Source organism: Macaca thibetana, chromosome 4 (assembly GCF_024542745.1).
Source record: "Macaca thibetana thibetana isolate TM-01 chromosome 4, ASM2454274v1, whole genome shotgun sequence".
In the NCBI taxonomy this organism is placed as follows: domain Eukaryota; kingdom Metazoa; phylum Chordata; class Mammalia; order Primates; family Cercopithecidae; genus Macaca; species Macaca thibetana.
In genome coordinates this window covers 103,500,385-103,516,602 of record NC_065581.1, presented here as the reverse complement: position 1 = coordinate 103,516,602, position 16,218 = coordinate 103,500,385, and the positions used below count along the sequence as shown (strand labels likewise).

The following is a 16,218-nucleotide window of genomic DNA, read 5'->3' as shown; positions in this document are numbered from 1 at the left end:
GCAGGCACTATTTTGGGCAGTGGAAATGTAGCATTGAACAAAACAGACAAAAATTCCTGTCTTAATGGAGGTTATAATCTAATGTTCTGTTTTCCTTATTGTAAAGAAGATTTTATTTCATAAAAATCATTGTGAGTTCTTTAGCAACTTTGAGTGAAGCCAAGGCATGTAGTACAACACTCTCCAAAATCGGGAGCTGATATATCCATACCCATTAGCTGTGGTGTTTCTTCCCTCCTACTGTCTCCATAAGTTAATATTATTTTCTACAGAATAGATTACTATGTAATGCCCAATAATCACTTTTAAATTAAAGTTCAGGATTTACTAATAGAGACCTTATTAGACTAATAGATTATACTTACATATTTTTTGAAAACAGCTAATTTGCCATGCTGTTATGCTTTTTTTAAGAGACTTTAATGTCACATCTGTATTTGTCATTTCTGAAAGAATACAATGAATGTTTTCTCTGTCATTTATTTAAGAATAGCATGATATTGGCAAGTTATTTAAAAGTAAAACAGGGGTGATAATACTTCCTCTGGGGGGAAAAAACTGCTTTTTCTTACATTAAATAGTAAGAATTCCTTTTTCTTTCTTCACTAATCACAGTTATCTCTTTATAAAAGAACAACTCATAGTCCATTGAATGCATAATACTATTCAACAGCTTTTTCATAGTATTTAGTACCTTGTATTCCGTGCTGGAGCATGCCAACTGTCTCCCTCCCATACCCCTGTACTCTGTAGCCCCTAGGATCAATGTCATGTTCTCCTACCTAGTTGGGACCTGTTATCTTGGACTTCCATGATTAAATAGAAATTCCTTCAACCAGAATATCTCTTTTTGTATATATTTGCCAGCTTAGTAGTTCCACTTGATTTATTGGTCAACAGATATCACCTTGAATAAAGAGCATGAAAGATCATGCAGTTATAAAAGCAGCCAAAAGAATAACAAAGCAGTTTTATCAGCAAAAGAAGTCAGACACTTAGGAAAGCAAGAAATGACTAGAGTGTCTACTGCAAAGGAGGAAAACCATACATTTTTGCCAACCTCCTTCTTTTATCTAATTGTCGGTTCTTTATATAAATCATAATTGATTTTCCAAAACACTCTTCCTGTTTTATTTTTGGGTACCTTTTGTGGGGAAAAAAACACTGACCAGGTTCTTCATACTGTTTTTGTTAAGGCTTTACCTAGCCCAGCATTCTCTCTCATCCTTCAAAACATGATGGACTGGTTGAGAAGATTTGATTGATAAGGCAAGGTATACTTTGAGACTCGAGTTGATTATCTTCTTAGAACAGTTTAATTGACTCAGATGAATCATTTTAATTTTTAAGTTAAATTTGATAGAACCAATAAGTATCTTAAATAGTATGACATCTAATTACATTTTTATTTAGTGTTATAGAAAGTTGTAGATAGATTTGTGTTGATGATTCTGGGCATTTATGTGGTAAGCTGTGCTTAAAGTAATGGCCCCGTAAGAAATATTAAAACATCTTAACCTTTAAGCTTTGATCTTCTATAAAAAGCAGTTGACTTTGTGTGGGATGTTCAAAATAATGCAAAGAACACGGCTGTTTTTCCTTAAAATTCAAAAACCTTAGTATTTTTAAAAAATAATAACTAGTAAATAAATACGATTTTACAAATTTTCATTTCAGTTGCTTTTGCCAAGAGTAAGTTATTTGACGTTGGTAACTGACAAAGTGAAAAAGCACTTTCAGAAGGTTATGAGACAAGAAGACATTAGTGAGATATGGTTTGAATATGAAGGCACACCACTGAAATGGTGAGTGAATTTTTCTGCATTATTAAGCATTAAGTATATACTAGCTTTAAAAAGGTATAGTGTGCCCTGAAACAATTGTAAAAAAGTTCTACGAGGATAGACGTCATTAGTCTAGCTCATACAATACATGAAGTTTAGACTTATTAGAGTACGTTATTGAAAATATTTCTGCCTTCTGTTTGGATGCATGGATGACTGGACAGCTTCATATATTTTTAGCAATAGATTTTTATATGGTACAATAAGAATATATTTGGTTATGGGCTATTTTCAGACATATTTAAAACTCCCTTATGAAAAGTCATCTCTTGACGCTATTCAGTTTTATTTCTGTCACCAAAATATTTATAACATCTTTATATACATGATTACCTTAAGTGGCATTCTTCATACTGATTGCCATATTTAGTTGACCACTATGTCAGAAGCACATCTTAACTAGGCTTAGTTGAGTATTTAAAATATACTGATTTCCTTTTTACGTGAAAAATAAGTTTGATGTTTTACATTTTTAAGAAGAGCATTGAACTGATAAGAACAGATACTACACTAATCCCAGCACTTCGGGAGGCCGAGGCTGGCAGATCACCTGAGGCCGGGAGTCCGAGACCAGCCTGACCAACATGGAAAAACCCCATCTCTACTAAAAATACAAAATTAGCTGGGTGTGGTGGCGCATGCCTGTAATCCTGGCTATTCGGGAGACTGAGGCAGGAGAATTGCTTGAACCTGGGAGGTGGAGGTTGCGATGAGCTGAGATTGCGCCATTACACTCCAGCCTGGGCAACAAGAGTGAAACTCTGTTGCAAAAAAAAAAAAAAAAAAAAAAAGTATTGAAATCAAATCCTAAACCTGGGCTTATCTATGTACAAATGATGTTTTTTTGTACTTCCTCTGTTATTGGGAGTTTTATTCATTGTGCTTCCAAAAATATTTAATGAAACTGGAAATTACAGAGCGAAGAATGTAAAAAAAAAAATAGTTCAAGGTATGCTGGATGTTAATGTTGAAATGCTGCCATTTGGATACAGTTGAATGAAAAGATACAGGCTAAGACAGATTTAAATGAAACATGAAAAATACAAATTGGTTAAAAATGGACTTGCTTTCTGAATTGGGGAATATTAAAATGAGTTTTTGAAAGAGCTTTAGGACAAATGAAAGGAAGCTAGTTAGGTGTTTAATAAATGCAGCTGATGTGAATCAGAGGACTTTATTAGCAAGGAGAGAAATTTTGGAACTCACCTTGTGCTGATGAGATCCCAAGAATGAGTAAATTTTTCATAATGGCTTACAAACATGCAAGGTTGTATTTTGGGTCCCGTCTCTAATCCTTTGAGGTGGTTCTGGGAAGTTATGACACAGTTGTCTTGTTACAGCATTCTTTCTTTAAGTCAAAACAATACTGAGCTTCATGATCATGTATCAGTCTCCTCTGACTCTTCTTGAGTAGTTCTAGACATCACGCAGCATAGATAAGGTGGCAATGTTTTCCATTTTTTATTTCTCAGGAGAATTGGAGGTTTTGGAAGGGGAAGGTGGCTTAAAGGAAGTGTAAATGGAGTAACGATTATTAAATAGAAGAGTAGAATGACAGGATGGGGGGGAAAGAGTGTGGGAGAGTAGCAATGGGGTGTATATATGCACTTGACATTTCTATCTGCAGTTATTTACGTTGTATTGCATTATATGTATTACAGATTATCTCGAGATTTTGTGTGACTAGCGGGGCTTTTCAGTTTTATTGTAAAGCAGGATTTCTCAATAGGGTCACTATTGACATTTTGAATTTGATAATTCTTTGTTGTGGTGGGCTACCCTGTACATTATAGGATATTTAACAGCAGCTCTGGCCTCTTCCTACAAGTGCCAGTAGCACTTCCTCCAGTTTTGATTATCCAAAATGTTGCCAGATGTCCCTGAATGGAGGCAGAACCGCCCCCAGTTGAGGAACTCTGGAAAATTTGGGAAACCTCAATTTAGCTTGTAAAGTAAGTGATTGCTAAGTCATCATCTTTCAGTTGCTGTTTTATTCTGTCCCTTGTGGTGATTATTCTTGTATTCTATATGGCTTATATTTTATAGGTTTATGGGTAAATAGTGTTTGGACCCATTTCTCCTTGTCACTGCAGAACAATGATTTTGGCTTAAACATTATTATACCATGTTCTTTCTTTGTCAGTATTTATCCCTTTGGAAAGTCTTTTATTAAAGAGTGGAGTTCTTTTCCCTTTTGGAGAGCTTATGTGAAAGCAATTATATTCAAGTATCTTCATGGTAGTTTTGGGGGTGTTAACTCTTTATGTGTTATATCAATTCCACAGTTATGTCATGCTGTAAGCTCATTATAGCTAATGACTTTTGATACATCTTTTCCTTTAGTGTTTTTAAGTACTCCATATATATGAGGCGTGAATAACTTCCAGAGGCATAAATGTAATCCAGGACCTCTGGGCTTAGTCTTGATCTTCTCTCTCTTTGCTTCCAGTAATATCAGTTTTCTCTTATGTTAAAAAAAGTCTCTTCCTGGAAATAGGCTATCAATATAAGAATATCTGGCATTTAAATAGTGGGTTTCGCAAAATAGGATGGTTTTGTGAATTTCCATCAGTGTAGGAAAGCAGCTACCACTGAAGTGTTGGAAGACTTGGACTTTTGAGACCACACAAGCGTCTTAAGGATAGAGAAGCATTTATTTGAGTTGGATAATAATGTCTTTCCTATATTTATTCTTTGGAGTTTTAAATAGGTTCAGGTAGGAAAGGAAATTAGTCGCCAGTTAAGACAACTCATAAATGAGGGAAGAAAGAACAGAAATTGATGTTTCTTCTCTTCTTTATAACCTTGTCACTGATTCTGTCCCCTAATTCAAATAAGTCTGTCTTTTTCATACAAGGTGACAATTCTCAATAGCAAGAAAAAAACTAGAGTCCTTGATAATCATGACTTCCATCATACTCAGATGTTAAAAATATGACTTTATCTTCCTTTTGGTAGGACATAGATGAAGAGTATGGGGGCTTTGTTTTTTAAACAAATGCTTGGTTTTAAAGAGTCTTTTAAGAAATAGTACATATAGTAAAATTAGTTATAGATAATAGCAGAATGGAGTATTCTTAAAACAAATTATTTTTCCTTTACTGTTAATTCTTTCTTACTATTCTTTGTTCATCTACTTGGCTAACAGACTCTCTGAGAAGGGAAAAATAATCCCAAGCATATAATTAATGTGGAATAAAATTCATCTTTTCTTTTTTTTTTTTTTGAGACGGAGTTTTGCTCTTGTCGCCCAGGCTGTAGTGCAGTGGCATGATCTCAGCTCACTGCAACCTCCGCCTCCCGGGTTCAAGTGATTATCCTGCTTCAACCTCCTGAGTAGCTGGAATTACAGGCTCCTGCCACCACACCCAGCTAATTTTTGTATTTTTAGTAGAGACAGGGTTTCACCATATTGGCCAGGCTGGTGTTGAACTCCTGAGCTTACGTGCTCCACCTGCCTGGGCCTCCCAGAGTGCTGGGATTACAGGCATAAGCCGCCACGCCCGGCCAATTCATCTTTTTTAGAGTATGGTTTGAAGAGATTTTAAACAATTGTGTACCGTTGTATAGCTACTAACAAAATCAAGATGATAAGATATTTAATTTCACAAAATTCCCTGGTGCTCCTTTACAGTTACCTCTTCCTTCCCCCAACTCACAGCAATTACTGATCTAATTTCCCATCTCAGTGGTTTTACCTTTTTCAGAATGCCGTATAAATGGAATCATGTAGTATGTAGCCTTTTGTGTCTGAATTTTACCTCGAGTAATGCTTTTGAGACTCATCCTTTTTGCATGTATTAGTGGTTTTTTCCTTTTTTTTGCTGAATAGTATCCCACTGTATAGTTGTACCACAAATTGTTTATTCATTAACTGATGGACATTGGGTAGTTTCCATTCTGGCACTATTTTGAGAAAAGCTGCTGAAAACACCTAGAGGTCTTTCTCTGCCAAACCACATATATTGTAAAAGAGGAAAATTTAATTTTGTTTTCCGAATGTTCCTTTATTTTTTATTTTTATAATTTAAAAAATTTTTGCTATGGAGTGCTTCACAAATTTGGGTGTCATCCTTGTGCAGGGGCCATGCTAATCTCTGTATTGTTCTAATTTTAGTATATGTGCTGCCAAAGCGAGCATGAATGTTCATTTTTAGTATGTGGAAAATGTGATTGATTTTTGTGTTCTGCAACCTTGCTGGACTCACACACTAGGTCTAGGAGTTTTTTTGGTAGATCCTTTGGGGTTTTCTATGTAAACAGTCTTGACATCAGCAAATAGAAATTAATTTTTCTAATCTGTAGGCCTTTTATTTCTTCTTCTTCTTCCCCTTCCTCCTCCTCCTCTTCTTTTTCTTCTTCTTCTTCTTCTTCTTCTTCTTCCTTCTTCCTTCTTCCTTCTTCCTTCTTCCTTCTTCCTTCTTCTTCTTCTTCTTTCTTCTTCTTCTTCTTTTTCCTTGGATAAGAGTGGTGAGAATGGACATCTTGTGGGTTCTTAGTTTTATGGGGAATATATTAGTCGTTCACAATTGTCATGAATGGATGTTGGATTTTTGTCAGATGGCTTTTCTGTGCTAATTATATGATTTTCTTCCTTAGCTTGTTGCTATAATAGATGACATTTGTGGATTTTTGATGTTGGACCAACCTTGTATACCTTTAATAAGTCCCATTGGTCACGGAATGTAATTAGTTTTATACATTGTTGGATTCAGTTTGCTAAATAATATTTTGTTGAGGATTTTTGTGTCTTATGTTCATGAGAGGGATTGTATTTTTCTATTTTTTCGATTGTCTGATTTAGTATTAGGGTTATACTGGCTTTATAAACTGAGTTAGGAAGTGTTCTGTTCTGATGTATTTTCTGGAAAAGATCGTGTAAAAATGCTGTTAATTCTTTAAGTGTTTGATAGAAATCTCCAGTGAAACCACTTGGGTCTGGAGGTTTCTTCCTGGGGAGCATTTTAATTACTAAGTCAATTTCTTTGATATATATATAGATCTACTCAGCTTGCCTATTTCCTCTTCACTGAGTATTGGTAGTTTATGGGTTTTGGGGAGTTGGTTCGTTTTTTTCTAAGTTGTTGAATTTATAAACATAGAGTTGTTTATCATATTTCCTTATCAGTGAATGACTGTAGGATCTGTAGTGTTGTCTTCATTTTTTTCAGCTTTGTTAGAGGTTTACCAATTTTGTTTATTTTTTTTGAAGAGCCAGTGTTGTGTTTATGGATTCTTCTCTACTTTTAAAAATTTCCGATTTTGTTGGTTTCTGTTTTTTGTTTTTAATAATTTTATTCCTTCTGCTTGCTTTGGTTTTGTTATTTTTTTCTAGTTTCTTGAAAAGGAACTTAGGTTATTTTTTTGAGTTCTTACCTTAATTTTTTTTTAAATTGTAGTAAAATGCATGTAACAAAATTTACCATCTTAACCATGGTAGTGTTAATTACACTCACAATGCTGTACAAGCATTTAGTGTTACAGATGTCTATTTCGGCCATGCTTTAGTGTAGTTCATAAATTTTGATATGTTCTGTTTTTGTTTTCATTCAGGTCTATGTGTTTTTAAAATTTTCTTTTGAGGCTTTCTTTTGGAACCTTAGTTTTTTTTTTTTAGAAATGTGTTTAATTTCCACATTTAGTGGTTTTTCTGTTACCTTAATTAATTTCTAGTTTGAGTCTATTGTAGTAAAAAAAGAGTGCACTGTAATTTTGGATCTTTTAAATTTGTTGATGTTCATCTCCACTCTTGATTCCCTTATCATCCAGCCTCTGGATTCTGATTCTGTCTTCTAAGTATGCCTTAAACTCCCTGCTTTGTTTTTTGGGATTCAGACGCATCTGATTTCTCATATGGATTGTTTTAGTAACCTCTTAATTTGTCTTCCTGCTTTTAATACTATTACTTTTAGTTTGTCTTCCCCAGTGCCATAATTTTCTTTCTGAAATGCAGATCTAACGTTGTTATTCTCCTCAAGAACCCTTTTCTGATGACTTATCATCTACAGTGTAAAGCCAAACACGAAGCATGATGTGTGTGTAAGGTTGTCCATGATCCCACTTCTTTCCAGGTGTACTAAGCTACTTGTTTTAATGAATATTGGATAATGTTTTGGGCTTCTGTTCCTTTGCTCATCTTCTTTGATAAATCATTTTTGCTCTTTCTAGCATCCTTTGTTTTGGTTGTAATTAATTATTCATTCATATATTCCCTCCTTTAGCTCATACTTCTAGCTTAACTGTGACCTTTTTTTATGGTTCTTTTTAGCCCAAAGTGATCATTTCTACCTTTGTGCCATCTCTACACTATATGTGTACTTTCTATATTCTTGTCATGTTATAACTGTATATTGTAACATAATGGTTATTAAGGATGCTGACTCTGGAGTCAGAAACCAGATTTCAAATCCCAGTTTCATCACTTACTAGTGGTATAACCTTGGGCAAGTTATTTGACCTTTTTTTTTTTTTTTTTTTTTTTAAGATGGAGTCTCGCTCTTTTGCCCAGACTGGAGTGCAGTGGCGCAATCTCGGCTCACTGCAACCTCCGCCTCCCGGGTTCAAGCAATTCTCCGGCCTCAGCCTCCTGAGTAGTGGGGATTACAGGCTCCCGCCCACCACACCAAGCTAATTTTTGTGTTTTTAGTAGAGATGGGGTTTCACCATGTTGGTCAGGCTGGTCTCAAACCCCTGACCTCGTGATCCACCCACCTCGGCCTCCCAAAGTGCTGGGATTACAGGCGTGAGCCACCGTACCTGGCCCTATTTGACCTTTTTGTATCTCAGTTTTCTTATCTGTAAAACAGCAATAATAATGGTACCTTGTACTTCTGTAAGTTTGAAGAATTAAGTGAATTAATATGGGTTAAGTATCCCTTATCCAAAATGGTTGGGACCAGAGTGTTTCAGATTTCAGATTTTTTCAGATTTTGGAATGTTCGTATTATATACTTAAAGTATTCCAAATCTGAAAATTGGAAATACAAAATGCTTCAATAAGCAGTTTCTTTGAGCATCGTGTCAGTGTTAGAAAAGGTTCAGATTTTGGATCATCTTTCTTTGTACTTTAACCAGTAGCACATAGGAGGGGATAAGCAAATGTTTGCTCAGTGAAGGAATGAATGAATTTAAATTTGCCCCTTGCTTTTATTTAGAAAACCGAGACTCAAATAAGTAAAATAACTTGCTCAAATAGGTAAGTTAGGACCCAGATTTTGAGAGTATCAGTTCAGGGCTCTTTTCACCACACCTGCTAACATTTTGTTTAAAAACTTTTCTCCCATCTTGTCTGTTCTCTCTAATTGCTTATGTCAGTTTGTCCGAATTAGAATTTAAAAAATTTAAGAACAGTGGTGTACTTATAATGAATACTCCATACATTTGTTGTTGTTGATTTGTAGATAGCTTACAAGGAGGTTTTGTCTGATTAGAGCTTTATCTTTGTATCTTTAGCTTTTAAAAATTACATGGGAAATGGAAAGTGCCGGCCTAACTCAAAATAGAGTCTCTTTCTTCAGACAGATGTTAGTCAGCAGAGGGTGCTCTAACATTGCATTTTGAGGGGTGAAGTGTCTTATTACCACAACTGGTGTTCACATTTGATATTTGTTACTTTTATATTACAATTAATTTAAAAGAACAGTTCTTGGTCTTTCTGAAGAATACTTTGTAAGTAAACCCTAATTTTGGTTTAGATCTTAGACCTTCAAGCACAAAATTGAGAAAAAGCTTCTCATTTTGTCAACTATAAAATAAATAACTTTAGTGGGAAGTTTTACTCTGTGCAAATTGACTTACTTTCAGGACAGGTGGTGAAAGGAAGAAGCTGAAATTACTTTTTGAATTGTAAAAAAATATATACTCGGGCTGCATAATTTTGGTCAATGATGGACCGCATTTAGGATCGTGGTCCCAGAAGATGATAATTCTGTATTTTTACAGTATCCTTTCTATGTTTAGATGCGTACGTACTTACTGTGTTACAGTTGTCTAGAATATTCAGTAACGTGTTGTACAGGTTTATAGCCTAGGAACATTAGGCTACACCACATAGCCTAGGTATGTAGTAGGCTATGGCATCTAGGTTTGTGTAAGTACACTGTGATGTTTGAACAGTGAACGAAATTGCCTAACAATGCATTTCTCAGAACATATCCATGTTGTTAAATGTCCCATGGCTGTATTGACGTTGATCTTAAACACAGACGTGATAAAATGACTCAGAATTTAATGCTCTTTGTGATTTCAAAAGTAAATTTTAGCAAAATGCTTTAGTGAAAACGTGTGTATAATTTTTTTAAAAACATTTAACATTTTAATCATAAATGCTAATAGATTCTTCTTATTTCCAGTCTTTTTAAGACTGTGAATTTCTGGAACTTAACCCATTTATGCAGGAGGTTACAATTTTTTATGTGTGAGAAATCAGACCTTGTCAATGACCTTGAACAGTTTACATAACTCCACAGGCTTAGTGTTCCAATAATGGAACACTAGGCATAAAGGGGTTAACAATATTCTGTAAACTAGATTTTTGAAATGTGACTTACATAGCATTTTATATATATGGTATCCCTTCATTATTTTTGAACTTTTTCATATATAAGAATAAACTTAAAAAGCTGTGAAACACATTGCTACTCTATAGTTGTTTATGTTTGTCCCATATATAGTGTAAGTCAGTATTCACAGCAATCATCAAATTACTTTGGTTTGCATTTGTAGTTACATGCTTGCAGTTACAATGAAATGTAATTCTGTTTCCAGTGAATCAGAATGCAGCAACTTTCCGAATAGGAGGCATTTATTTTCGTGACATGAACTTGGGCAGTACTTCTCCAGTACAGGGAAAATTCTTTTAGTGCTGATTTTAGAATACTTGTATTAGTTTGCTATCTGAGTACAGATATTTAGACTAGAATCATGTTCCTTCTGAGAATATCCATTATTGCTACACCATGTGCCAATGTGCACACGTGCACACATAACACACATATAAATGGAGTAATGAATAAAAAAAGAAAAAGCAAAGAAATATTAAAATATATTCATTTTGAGAATTGAATATGGAAGACAAGAGCAATGTAAAGAAGAAAAAAAATAAAGTGTAAAAATAGACCTAATACTATTCTCATGCAGTCATTTTCTGTAGGGCAATACATTGAGCCTTTAGCTAGTTGGATCCTCTTATTTACACAGAAAATACAGTTCTGGATAAGAGTTGGTGTTCTGTATCCATGGGTTCTGCATCCATGGATTCAGCCAACCATGGATTGAAAATATTTGGGGGAAAAAGCAATAACTAAAATACAACAATAAGAATGAAACCACAAAAAGCCCAATATGGTTTAACAACTATTTACATAGCACTTACATTGTAACAGATATTATAAGTAATCTAGCAATAATTTAAAGTATGCAGGAGAATGTATGTAGGTTATATGCAAATACTGTGCCATTTAATATAAGGGATTTAAGCATCTGCAAATTTTGCTATCCAGCTGGGTCCAGGAACCAATCCCCCACACATACCAAGGGCGGACTGTATTCCAGGTTCAAATCCTTATTACTTCCTCTTCTATTAAGTTTAAGTTAGATGGCAGAAGTAGCAACATAATAGCCAATAGTTACATTATGATTTACTTATGGTGTATGTGGTTTCTGTGTTGTGGGTTAGAAACCTCCTCACAAAACTGTATGTAATATCTGTTTAGAAGAGTTGTACAAATTAGTACTTTTGAAATCCTTAATGTAAATAAGATTAAAGAAACTCAATACCTTTAATTTTTGCCAGTTCTGTTTTCTTTTATAGATTTTCTTGAATATCAATAGATTCATCAGAAATAAGCAATCTGGGAACCAGTGAATTCAGATAGCATATTTGTTTGGAATCAATATCTTTATATGAAAATAATTATAACATAAAAATTTGTATTGAACCACATGTTAATTATAGAATTTGACAATAGAAATAAGTAAATGGTTATTTTACTCCTAAGTTTTTCTGGTTCATTTTTATTTAAAAAAAATCATTACAGGATGATTATTCATTTTTATAATATTTAGAATGTTTTTATATTAGTACTTTATTTATTTATTTTTTTTATGGAGATGGAGTCTCCCTCTGTCACCCAGGCTGGAGTGCAGTGGCAGTATCTTGGCTCACTGCAACCTCCACCTCCCGAGTTCAAGCAGTTCTCCCACTTCAGCCTCCCAAGTAGCTGAGACTACAGGTGCATGCCACCACGCCCAGCTAATTTAAATTTAAACATAATTTAGAGGAAGTCTATGTTTACATTTATCTCTTAATTCTTAATATACCAAGACAAAGGAGTCATCATCATTTACCATCTGGGACCAGTGAAATAAAAAGTTTTAAGATTTCGACAGGGTAGGGCCAGGCACAGTGGCTGATGATTGCATAATCCCAGCACTTTCAGAGGCCGAGGCAGGTGGATCATGAGGTCAGGAGTTCAAGACTAGCCTGGCCAACAGAAACCCCATCTGTACTAAAAATACAGAAATTAGCCGGGTGTGGTGGTGCATGCTTGTAATCCCAGCTACTTGGGAGAATCGCTTGAACCCGGGAGGTGGAGGTTGCAGTGAGCCAAGATAACACCACTGCATTCCATCCTGGGCAACAGAGTGAGAAGAAGTGAGACTCTCTCTCAAAAAAAAAAAAAAAAAAAAAAAAAAAATTTTGACAGGGTCTCACGCTGTTGAGTACAGATCATGCCTGGCTCATTTTTTTTTTTTGTATTTTTTGTGGAGACAGGATTTTGCCATGTTGCTCAGGCTAGTGTCGAACTCCTGGGCTCAAGCAATCCACCTGCCTCAGCTTCCCAAAGTTCTGGGATTACAGGCATGAGCCACCATGCCCAGCCTCAATGAATTTAAGAAAAAAATATATATATTTATTATATATATAATATATATTTTTATTATATATAATAAATATATTTTTATTATATGTAATATATATTTGTTTTACATAATATACAAAAATATTTTTGTTATATATAATATATTTATTATACATAATATATAAATATTTTTATTATGTATAATATATAATATATGTATTTAAGTCAGTTTCCAAATAATTTAGAGAAGCTAGAATAAAGGAATAGTGTATAACAACTTTATTAGAAATTTTAATACAGGTTTAAATACACAGATTTACATTTTCATTTCATATTTTTCTAGTTTTAAAGGTATCTAAAATGGTCAGCATCCCCTCTGAATGCAACCAATTGCTCATTAATTTTTATATGTACAAATATACCTCTGAGAGGTTCTGGCTTATTACTTCTGGCCCTTCTTGCTTCTAATAGTGTTAATAATACTTGAAGAAATCTATAAACCCTTTACCAGCTCATGATTTCATTACAAAATATTTTCTTTTTTATGTGAATCAACACCAATTAGACTGAGCAGTCTAGTACTTTTTTTCATTTCTATGTGATCTAATTCCTTCAGTCTTCTTTGTATATAAATAGACCTTTTGCATTTGCCCACTATCAAAGAAATTTGAGTTTATAAGTAACATAAAAGACGAAATAATATTGTCACACGTTCTTTTAGTAAAATGGAATGGTCCAGGTTTTTGTCATAAAATATCATGTAATGAAGTTTTTTCTGTTGATGACTAAGCTGTTAAGATTATCATACGTTCCTTTTTGTCCTTAGAAATATATTGTTCTTCTATTAGTTCTTGAGCTATGTAAAATTTGATATCGTCTAAAGACTCAGTTTGAGATTTCACTTAAATGATCAATTTCACTATTGTCATTAAAGTCCAGAGTATTGCTGTTTCTCTTTCCTTTTTGTCCTGATTTGTCTAATAATTGTGAAACATCTTCCTCTGTCAAGTTTTTTTCTCTGCCATTATAGGTAGAAAATGAGAAATTTGGAATTTTCAACTGTGTTAATGATAGCTAAAAACTGATTCCAGAATGGGGTCTGCTTTCTTTTTTCTTTTTTCTGAGACTGAGTCTCTCTCTGTTGCTCAGGCTGGAGTGCAGTGTCGCAGTCTTGGCTTACTGCAACCTCAACCTCCCAGGTTCAAGTAATTCACCTGTCTCAGCCTCCTGAGTAACTGGAACTACAGGTGCATGCCACCACGCCTAGCTAGTTTTTGTATTTTTAGTAGTGATGGGGTTTCACCATATTGGTCAGCCTGGTCTTGAATTCCTAACCTCAGGTGATCCACCCGCCTCAGCCTCTCAAAGTGCTGGGATTACAGATGTAAGCCACTGTACCCAGCCTAGCCTGCATTCTTGTTTTACACTTTCTTGAAAGATGTTTCAATACTTTAGGCAACACAGTAAGAAAATGAAAGAAGGGTACATTCTTCTATCATCCTTCTAGGCATCACGTTATTTTTTCAATTTCTTACTGTTTTAGTCTCTTATTGGGAATAATTGACAAATAATGATGAAATAAGTTCCAGAGTGATGAAATAGTAAAATGTATAGGAAACAATAAAATCAGTAAGACCCTAAAATATATCTTAGATTTATAAAAGGGTCCAGTGGCTCCATATAGTAATTACTACATGGAGTAAGTTTTATCTTTTTTTTTTAAAGTGAGTTTTTTCTGTTCTTTGGAATACCTTTAAGAGTGAATAAAAGTCATGAAGTATCAATCATTAAAATAGTTGGAACTGCTCAAAAAAGAAACTCAGAACCTAAAATTGGCTCCATTGGATCTTTATGTTGTACCTAGGGTTAGTCTGTGGACTTCTTTGATTTATGCATTCAGCAGCTATTCATTATGGACTTTGTTCAAGATTCTGTGTATTTACAGTTTTCTCATTTTTTAAATATTGAGGGTAAAAAATAATTGATGATTGAGTCTTATGTTTAACTTGTATTCTTATCCAGATATTTCCTTTAAAAGTTATTTGGGCTGGACACAGTGGCTCATGCCTATAATCTCATTACTTTGGGTGGCCAGGTGGGAGTATTGCTTGAGCCCAGAAGTTTGAGACCAGCCTGAGCCCAGGAGGTCAAGGTTGTAGTGAGCTCTGACTGCACCACTGCACTCCAGCCTAGGTTACAGAGTAAACAAACTTGATTTTATATTATAGATTACTTTAAGATATGATATTTGGTTTAGAATTTGCTTACAAATTTACAAAAGTGTTTCACATATTTGTTAATGGCAGGGAATATGTAAAACACTGGATTGTAGTAGTTTTATGTGATCTCAAGTGAATCTTATCTAATAGATTGACTCTTTATTTTGCTTAGTGGAGTTCTTTGTAATTGTATTTTCAGTGCTGTTTAGAATCTGGAAAGCAATATGGTGTCACTTTTGAAATTTTAAGTCTTTTTAATGAAATCCAAGTAAATAAAACTTCAGTTAAGTGCCTACATTCATCTTTAACCCTGTTGCAGATACCTAAGAGAGATATTCTAAAAAAAAATAAATCGAAGACGTTAAAGGGTCTGTTTTGTAAAAGTATGAGGTATTATTTTAGAGTTTGTTCAATTTTAATACTTCAGAGAGAAGGATCAGAATTGGATTAAATCTATGACTTGTCTATAGTGCTATATATGTATATATATATGTGTGTGTGTGTGTGTGTGTGTATATATATTTTTTTTAGGTTTTGACTGAGGTGAGAGTTTTTCCTGGTTCTATAGTTTTCTTCAGTATTATTTTCTGGATATGAAAGGATTGATTAGAGAGAAATTTAAGGGTTCTTATTAAGAGATATAATGTATATAAGACTAAAAGTACCCCCACTGTTTTATTTTTACCAACAGGGCATTCATCCTAAATTCTTTTTTTTTTTTTTTTTTTCTCGAGGCAAGGCCTCACTCTGTCGTCCAGGCTGGAGTGCAGTGGCGCAGTCTTGGCTCACTGCAGCCTCTACCTCTAGGGCTCGAGAGATTCTCCCACCTCAGCCTCCTGAGTAGCTGGGGCTACAGCTGTGTGCCATCATGCCCGGCTAATTTTTTTTTTCTTTTTTCTTTTTTTTTTTTTTGTATTTTTGGGTAGAGACAGAGTTTCACCATGTCAGTCTCAGGTACTGGAACTGTCTGCAACTCCTGACTTCAAGTCAAGTGATCCACCCGCCTTGGCCTCCCAAAGTGTTGGGATTACAGGCTTGAGTTACTGTACCTGGCCCATCCTAAGTTCCTACCAAATAAATACATGATCTCTAGAAACTGATGACTTTCCCATAATTATGTACAAGTAAGCAAGCATAAATTATATATATACAATTATATATATAAACATATATATATGTTTTATATATAAGCAAATGTACTGCTCCTTGCAGAGCAGGGCTATCCCATAGGCATTGTGCCCAGAGTAGCACAAGCATAAATAATATTAACTGACATTTGAATCTTGGTCACAG

The 16,218-nt window shown here is 34.5% G+C and overlaps 2 protein-coding genes and 1 non-coding gene across 7 annotated transcripts in view; 1 reads left to right on the top strand and 2 right to left on the bottom strand.

Annotated features, from left to right (window-relative positions):
• Nucleotides 1–5,502, bottom strand: part of QRSL1 (glutaminyl-tRNA amidotransferase subunit QRSL1) — a 362,228-nt gene extending 356,726 nt beyond the window's left edge. The window contains exon 1 of the mRNA XM_050786729.1: nt 5,493–5,502. The gene's annotated coding sequence lies outside the window, so the exon portion shown is untranslated. The remainder of the gene's footprint in view (nt 1–5,492) is intronic.
• ATG5 (autophagy related 5) overlaps nt 1–16,218 on the top strand; it is a 134,366-nt gene that overhangs the window by 15,025 nt on the left and 103,123 nt on the right. For 4 of the 5 annotated variants that reach the window (XM_050786760.1, XM_050786759.1, XM_050786761.1 and 1 more), the window contains exon 3: nt 1,678–1,805. The exons of the other annotated variant lie outside the window; for it this stretch is intronic. In XM_050786760.1, the coding sequence (XP_050642717.1) occupies nt 1,678–1,805 (128 nt within the window). The remainder of the gene's footprint in view (nt 1–1,677; nt 1,806–16,218) is intronic. 5 annotated transcript variants of the gene reach the window in all.
• Nucleotides 5,874–5,985, bottom strand: LOC126953982 (U6 spliceosomal RNA). The gene has a single exon (XR_007725452.1). It is a non-coding gene; the product is annotated as a U6 spliceosomal RNA (small nuclear RNA).